At 36.7% G+C, this 9,159-nt stretch overlaps 1 protein-coding gene across 1 annotated transcript; it reads right to left on the reverse strand.

Annotated features, from left to right (window-relative positions):
* Positions 1–1,370: 1,370 nt before the first annotated feature.
* On the reverse strand, positions 1,371–2,797 carry LOC106087457 (DNA/RNA-binding protein KIN17). The gene is made up of 2 exons (XM_013252510.2): positions 1,677–2,797; positions 1,371–1,602 (listed from the first exon to the last, which is right to left on the reverse strand). Exons 1-2 carry the CDS (start codon positions 2,706–2,708, stop codon positions 1,408–1,410), a joined length of 1,227 nt encoding a protein of 408 aa, XP_013107964.2. The 5' UTR covers positions 2,709–2,797; the 3' UTR covers positions 1,371–1,407.
* Positions 2,798–9,159: the final 6,362 nt, after the last annotated feature.

Raw genomic sequence — 9,159 nt, forward strand, 5'->3', positions numbered from 1 at the left:
GCGGCGATCTGTCCTTTGGAGTGGAACGAGGTTGCTCACCTGCAGCAGCTTGACGAGGATCGTCACCTTCATATACAAACGTGGCTACAACAACCAGCTGAGCTTGACAACCTTTCCCATTGTTCAGAGACGATCTTTGCATCTTATAACCAGCCTCGACCACACATGGACCGATGCTAGAGCCATTCATCGACGTACCCCTAAACCTATGGAGGGAGCTGCAGCTCTACCTCCTCTAGGACATGCCTCTTGAAAAACCTCGCTTTTTCAGGTTAAAAATCTCCTCACCGTCACCTGCACGAGGTCTTAATAGAAGAGAGAAAGCGGCCAGCAACTATGATTACGGAGTCATCCGCCCAGACAACGACCTTCGCCTTGAAAGACCTCAGAATTTCATGTTGTTGTAATCAGGTGAGCAAGCTCGTTCCAGTCCAAGGGACCGATTGCCGCGGAAACAGGTTGGCCATTCGTTATTTCAAGGCGCCAATGACTCGCCTTGTCATATCGAACATCATAGGCACTCAGTATTTGTGCAGGAGCCAGTGCCGTCCGGCCTCTCACTGAGACTCTCCGCTCGATACTGCTAATTGCCCGCGACTGCCGTTGCAGCTACTCCGTATGGAGAATTCTACTATCCACAAACTGTGGACGCGCCCCGTAGGTCGCACCTACTCTTCTTGTGACAGCAATGAACACCACACAAATTGGAGCCCAATTTTCCAGCCTGCGTCGTGCTCACAGCTATCCCGTGCCATAATTTCATTATATGCACATGAAAATGTACCCATGAACATTCCATTAAGGAACAGCACACAAGTTTCTAAGCTCAATGATAAGTGACCTTTTTATTGTCGTGTTTGAACGGCTTGCCGCAGAGCAGCGAAAAACGGGGATGCATCTAGAAATATGTAGCAGCAAGTCGCGTAGAATTGGCTGTCGTTTGGTCCCAGGTCACAAGCAGCTCACACACCTAGCACATTGGCATCAATCGTAGCTTAGCAGCAATTTAACCTCTTCAGGTGCTATGGGTGGTTTTTGGTTTCCATGCACTAACTGAAGCGTAAGAGGCTCAATAAGTCTTAAGCGGTAAGAAGACTTAACCTCTTCAGGTGCTATGGTTGGTTTTGGTTTCCATGCACTTATCGAAGCGTAAGAGACTTAAGAAGTTTTAAGCGGTAAATATGTATATATGTGGGAGCTGTTCCATGTAACGGATTGATTCGGGCCATAGCATAGGTAAGGTTCACATTTTTTTATCCACCATGATACCATTTGCCTGACAAGAAACGATCGGTCATAGGCAACATATCGTCATCACACTTTTCAATTCTTATTTGGGGCAGACCTTGGCTTGTTGAAAGCACTTACAACTCATTTTTTAAATCTTTTTTTTTTAAGAAACAAATTTTAATATAACTTTGAAATATCTTCATATTGTACTTTTTCCACAATTCGGCCTTTTAGAGGACCTCTAGCAATTTCTATGGTTACACAGTAATTTTTCTCATCCAATTTCTTGAGTATAGCTTCACTTCCCCGATAAGCTCCATTGACCACCAAAATATGTTTATCTATGGCGGGTATAACAGTTTCCAAATGAGCCTAAAACAGAGATATAGAAAAGGCATTACAAAAAAAAATTGTTTTACAAAAATTAAGTAATTTTTAGGCTGTACCTGATCAACTTTGACTTTTTCTCCTGTATCCAAAAACTTTACTTTCGCTCTATATTTGTCTATGACTTCCTGCACCACAGCCTTTTGTTTGTAAAATTTCTCACCCAACGATTTGCTAACAAATTTCACAACAATTCCCTCGTGCAGCCAATAGTCTTTGCGGTTGGCACGCTCCTTCTTTTGTTCTTCCATTTTGATAATATCATCCAAAGCAGAGGTAGATGAGGTACTAGCCTTTGATCTACTTTGAGTCTCCAGCTTGATGCTTTTGGGTTTTTTGAAACCTTCATCATCTTCCTCATACTCTGAACCACTATCGTCATCGCTTCTTTTCTCTTGTTTTAGGCGTTTTTTCGCCAAAGCCGATGTTCCCAGTATGGTCTCGGGTTGAAATTTCTTCTCCAAACGTATGTCTAGTTTCAAAGGCTGCTCTTCATCCCTCTTAAGTTCGGTATATTTTTCCTTATCGTTGTGTAAGCCATCTTTAGACTTGGTCTTTTCAATTTGTTTCTCTATGAACTCCATCATACGTTCTTCGTCATCTTTTTCCATTTTTTCCTTTCTATCAGCTTTGGCCTGCCGTTCCATAGCCTCGGGGCTACGATCTATGTAGGTGACAAACCAGCCTTTCTCCGTTTCATCGGCAATCACTTGGCCCGTGCGTCCCAACCACTTGACATAGTCGGATAAAGTTAGCCAACGAGTGGCATTCATGTGAATGTGGTTCTTATCGGCAATATATTCCTGATAAATTTTATTGGCATTTGTTCTTTTGGTGCCAAAGCGTCTTCGCAGCAATTCCATATAGCCATCCGAGAATTCCTTGGAAAAACTATGCAGAAATTTTCCAGGCGAATCGGCAAATAGCAAAAGCTGGCGTTGATGACTTTCGCTGGTTGTATGGCATTTGAAACCATTCTCGTCTCGGCATTGTTTTTCACACATTTGACAATACCAACGTAGTTTCTGCAAACCCTTGGCCTTCATTTTATTGGCCAGGTATTTGGGAGTACCAACTTCAGCGCGACCCATTTTTATTCCCGAATTTTGTAAACTTTTCTTTCGACTTTATTACTATTTATTTTCACTGTTGTTTACCTTTAACTCTGCTCTAGAAGTCCTGAGCTATGTTTTTTTTTTTGGTAATAACGGCGTTGGTTTGTGTAGATGAAGGCGGCAGCTTAATCATACGCTTCTTATCAGCTGTTCACTGAGTTGTGTTTTAAAAGACAATCCGTTACGTTTTATAGTAATTTGAAAAATACTAATAACCACCGATTGGTATGAGTCAGTAGCAAAGAGCCAAGCGAATAAGCGATTATTAGGGGAAAAGGGGAGGGGAAAAATTGGTTTTTCCCAAATGACATATAAATGTACGATTTTATATTTGGTTCAAAAAAATAGACAAAAGTCTCTAAAATTAAGCTAAAGCGGCTATCGCACTATATGTTTTTGTCTTATGACATGTGGAATTTTTCATTTGTTGGAGTGTGATACGAGTGAGATTATTATATGACAAACACATTGCTCTATATCAGCTGACAAAAACATAAAGAGATTAACTGTTTTAATTTTCAGTCGTATGAAAGCAATACCAAAATAAATCGTTTTCACGTCTTTATGATTTACACGATCAGACATGTCATATGTAATTTGAAAAACACAAACTCTGGTGTACACATCGTGTGATACATACGAAAAATTTAATATGAAAAATGGATATTGGAATAGATATGGAACTTTTTCGATTGAATTGAGCTTTTATTTCATCGAATATACATGTAGACACATGTCTATAAAAAATGTACAAAAATATGAGAATACATGCCAATTAGAGCGCGCTCTAATCGTATATGACGTACCATGGCGGAACAATTAAAGGTGGTCTCATTATTACAACAACCACAAATCATATGGTGCAATCCGCCATCTTGTCATCAAGCTCATCGACGTTTTGCCAACACACACAAAGAACTTTGTGTGCGTATACATGTGCGTACATGAGCAGAGAATATGCGAGGAAGAAGATAACAACAAAGAGAATGCATACAAAAATCTGACATATTAATACCGTCAAACCTGACCGGCTGTTAACAGCTGTTCGCGTAAGACCGTACATAATACAAGTCTTATGAAAACAGAAAGTGACAACTCACATAATATATCTGATCGTTTAATAGGGGCTTTAATCAGCTTTGTCACAACTTTAACAATTTGTGGGAATAAAAAATCAACAGCTGGTTGTAAGAACCGGATTGACCCGATGGAGTCCTTCATCGGCAAGGTCTGCCGCCTCAGTGTACAACACACTGCTACAACAACAGCCTTTGTTAATTTCTCTTTGAGTTAACAGCCGGCCAGGTTTGACTGTATTACGATGACAGATTTTTGTTTGCATTCTCTTTTTTGTTTTATTCTTTCTCGCATATTCTCTGTTCATGTATGCACATGTATACACACACGCTCACACATTTCTTTGTGTGCGTTTGCAAAACGTCGATCATATGGCGGTTTGCACCGGGAGCAATCGGGAGATCGGTTTATATGAGAGCTATATCAGATTATAGACCGATTTGGATCGCACATAACACAGTTGTTAGAGGTCATTAGAGAACACTATGTGCAAAATTTAGGCCAAATCGGATGAAAATTGTAGCTTCCAGGGTCTCAAGAAGTCAATGAACATGTCATCAATGAATATATAGATGACAGAATCCCTTATCTACTCGTTAAACACAATATTACAAAATTTCTTCGATGTCAAAAAATATTGTTATTGATGAATTCATTTTTTATTAAAATTATATTTTGAAAAAAGGACACTTTATTTTGTGATATGGGCAAGGGGGGCGTACCCTCCCCCTAACCCCAATTTTAAAGAACACCAGATCTTAGGAATGGGTTCATCGAATTAAGCAAAATTGTGTATGCCGCCTTATGGCGGCATACACAATTTTATTTGACAAACGGTGACAAACGGTTATTTGACAAACGGTCAAATAACCGTGGGGGACGCCCTCTGTCAAAACCCGCCTAAACTGATACGTTTATCGATTGAGACAATATGGGCATCAAATGAAAGGTATTTAAGAGTAGACTACGAACTTTATATAAAAATTTTAATCTATATGTCGGGGTGTCCTTCCCTGCCCCAAAAACCCACCAAAAATGTCATATTTACCAATTGGGGCACTATGGGTATCAAATGAAAGGTAATTAGAATTAGAATCTGAAACTTATGAAAATATTTGGGGTCAAGTCCCAGGGAGGCCGCATAACCCCAAAAATCAGCTCCAAACGGACATATAGGCCGATCGGAACCGTATGGGACTGAAACGAAAGGTACTTGAGAATAGAATACGAAACTTAAATATAAAAATGTTGGGTTTATTACCAGGTGGATCGCTCCACCCCAAAATTATTGGGTTGCCCAAAAAGTAATTGCGGATTTTTTAAAAGAAAGTAAATGCATTTTTAATAAAACTTAGAATGAACTTTAATCAAATATACTTGTTTACACTTTTTTTCTAAAGCAAACTAAAAGTAACAGCTGATAACTGACAGAAGAAAGAATGCAATTACAGAGTCACAAGCTGTGAAAAAATTTGTCAACGCCGACTATATGAAAAATCCGCATGAACATGTACACCAAACGACACAATATGGGTTTTAAACGTTAGGTATTTGAGAGTAGAATACGACACGTTTATAAACATTAGGGTCAATACGACGGCGTTCGCCCCAAACCAAAATTATGCCCCAAATGAACATGTATTGGTATACGGGACAATATGGCATTCTAATGAAAGGTATTTGGGAGCTAAGTACGAATATAAGTTATTTTCTAATTTGGACCATGTCAAAAGGGGGCGGCAAACACTTAAACGTGTAACGAAGCTCCCCGGACTGGTTAACTCTTCGGTGGTGTGTATTGAAACACATTCCACATTTTTGGCTTATAGAACATTTGGTAGGTTTTGGTCGGGCTTGATAGGATTTTTCTTAAATTTTGGTAGAAAATAATTTTCTTGAGTGGCAATACTGATTGCAACGCTTTCCCAATTTATTTCGATGTGCCTTAATTAAATTTTATTTTTTGTGTTTTGTGTCAGTTTACTAATGAATAATTAGTATATGCTAGTTATTCATTTCTTATCAGTTTTTTGTGCTACTTCAAAAAGCAAGTTCAATTGCATTCTTTTAATCGAAAGGTGTATGGAGAGAGGGCTTATCAAATGTCAAGAATAATAATAGTAAAAAATTAAAACAATTAGCAATACAATATACATATCACAAATATATTTGTACATAGACATATACTACGACTTATCAAGGCATGAGTGTTCTAACAAATTAAATATTGGGTTGCCCAAAAAGTAATTGCGAATTTTTCATATAGTCGGCGTTGACAAATTTTTTCACAGCTTGTGACTCTGTAATTGCATTCTTTCTTCTGTCAGTTATCAGCTGTTACTTTTAGCTTGCTTTAGAAAAAAAGTGTAAAAAAGTATATTTGATTAAAGTTCATTCTAAGTTTTATTAAAAATGCATTTACTTTCTTTTAAAAAATCCGCAATTACTTTTTGGGCAACCCAATACAATTTCACCTAGATTGCGGTTTTAAAATATTTGTTGTGTTTTTGCAAAGCTTCATATACACATGGCCCATAAAGTCTGCGTTCACCTGTCAAACTTTCATGATTGGTTAAAGAACATAAAATAAAATTATAAATCAAATCAACTCTTTTACTTATATTTTTTCTTCATATTCCCAACATTAAAAAACAAAAACAAAATTCTAAGTTTGGTTAAGCACTTTCACTCTAGAGCGATTAAAATATGATAACAATTAAATATAAGCACCACAAAGTCTGCGTTCAGTAATTAAAAATAAACAAAAGAGTTATTTAAACACAAAATAAAAACATATTAACACATTCCTAATATTTGGTAGGATAGCCACGTTGTTTTAGGACTGCACTTAGTCTATTTGGCATGGAGTTTACCAACTTCTCTGTTTCCTCAGATATTATTTTCGCCCATTCTGCCTGCATGAGACTTCGTAACATCTCCTTGCTGGTTATAATGTGCTGACGAATTTTTTTCTCCAATCGATCCCAAATATGCTCAATGGGGTTGAGATCTGGTGATTGGGATGGTGTTTTAAGCTGCTTTGGAGTGTTATATAGAAGCCAAAGCCTAACAACCTCCGATGTATGCTTTGGATCGTTATTTTGTTGGAACCAAAATGTCGTTGCTAACCCTGGTTTAGCAGCACTTGGTTTCAATTTTTTTTTTTCAAAATATTGAGATAACCCCATTTACCCATTTTGGACTCAATAAATTCTAATTGACCCACTACACTAGCAGCCATACACCCCCACACCATAACTCCACCATCACCGTGCTTCACCGTTCCATTTAAATTTTGTTTTTCCAGCTCAGCCCCGACTTGCGCCACAATATTTTCCGACCTTTAATGCCAAAAATACAGAATTTGCCCTCGTCGGAGAAAATAATTTGTTTCCAGAATTTAGGAGGCTTATTGATGAAAGTATTACCGAATGCAATCCGCTTCTGTGTGTTTATGACTGAAATATACGGCTTTCTTCGAGCAACTCTTCCATGAAATCCAGCTCTATGTAATATTTTTCTGGCAGTTTCGGCACAGATGCTTTTTTTAAACATTGTTTTAATATTTTCAACAATTTTGGTTGTTATTATACGAGGGTTGTTGCTTGCCATATTAATCACTTTGCGCTCTTCTCTAACGGATAATTTTTTTGGACGCCCAGGCCGAGGCTTGGAAGTTATAATGCCGGTTTCTCTGTAATTATTAATTACGCGCTGGACAGAAGAATACGTTCTTCCAACTGTTCCACCAATATTTCTAAAGCTTTGTCCTTCTTTCCACAATTTAATAATTATTTTTCTTTCAGATATGCATATTTCCTTTCCTTTAGTTTCCATGTTTCCAAATTTATTATTTAAAAAAAAAACACGTGTAACTATCACTTGTTATGATAATGACTAATCAAACTAATCAAAAATAAGAACAAGCATCATAAAAAGTAACGGTACTTTCGAAATAAACAAAGTGAACGCAGACTTTTTGGTTGTCATAATTTCTTCTTATGAGACAAAGATACCGTAAGAACAAAAAAGCAAAAGCAAACTTGTATTTTTGTATTTGTTTTCTAATTTAAGAAATATAAAGAAACAACATATACAACAAAACTTAACCTTATTTATTTTTTTATGTTGTTTTTTTATCATTAAAAAAGAAATTGTCACATGAACGCAGACTTTATGGACTATGTGTATGTTGTGAATGACGTCTATATTAGGACTGCTGTCCCTATCAACATAATTGCGCTAAATTGTTTTTTAAATAACATATGAATACAATGTTATTAAAGATTTATATTTTTTTTTGCTGACATCAAACTTAATCTTTTAAAACGCAAAATATTTTAAATTTGTTTATTTATTTGGTTTTTTTTTGTGATTATAAATCATTGCACCAAATAAGAAAATGCTTGAGTCAGTAGAAAAGTCATTATATTTGCACTGAACCTAAACTAATAAATTGTTGAACAATGTCTAAATGACGTATTACTATGAATTTATTACAAACAACAATAAATGAGGTATTTTGTTAAATAAATATCATGAATATGGTCACTAAATTCGTATAGTACTCAGTTTTCAAAACAGGTATTCAGTCAATCATTCGTTTACTTTATTTGTTCTTCCTTCTTGGTTTAGACTTTTTATGAAATCAGGGAAATTATGTTACATTTTATAATGTACGTTTTATTTATAAACAAGTATAAAAGCATGCTAAGTTCGGCCGGGCCGAATCTTGGGAGTCACCCCCATGGATTCTGCTAAAATATGAGAGCTATATCTATTGGGTTGCCCAAAAAGTAATTGCGGATTTTTCATATAGTCGGCGTTGACAAATTTTTTCACAGCTTGTGACTCTGTATTTGCATTCTTTCTTCTGTCAGTTATCAGCTGTTACTTTTAGTTTGCTTTAGAAAAAAAGTGTTAAAAAAGTATATTTGATTAAAGTTCATTCTAAGTTTTATTAAAAATGCATTTACTTTCTTTTAAAAAACCCGCAATTACTTTTTGGGCAACCCAATAGTTATGGACCGATTTGGATCGCACTTAGCACAGCTGTTAGAGGTCATAAGAGAACACCATGTGCAAAATTTAAGAAAAAGTTATTGGAGGTCATAACAGAATACTAATAGCAAAATTTCAGCCAAATCGGATGAAAATTACGGCTTCCAGGGGCTCAAGAAGTCAAATCGGGAGATCGGTTTATATGGAAGCTATACCAGGTTATAGATCAATTTGGACCGTACTCGACACAGTTGTTGGAGTTCACAACAGAATGCAATAAGCAAAATTTCAGACAAATCGGTCAAAAACTATGGTTTCCAGGGTCTCAAGAGGTCAAATCGGGAGATCG

The sequence above is a fragment of the Stomoxys calcitrans genome, chromosome 4 (genome assembly GCF_963082655.1).
Source record: "Stomoxys calcitrans chromosome 4, idStoCalc2.1, whole genome shotgun sequence".
Taxonomy (NCBI): Eukaryota; Metazoa; Arthropoda; class Insecta; order Diptera; family Muscidae; genus Stomoxys; species Stomoxys calcitrans.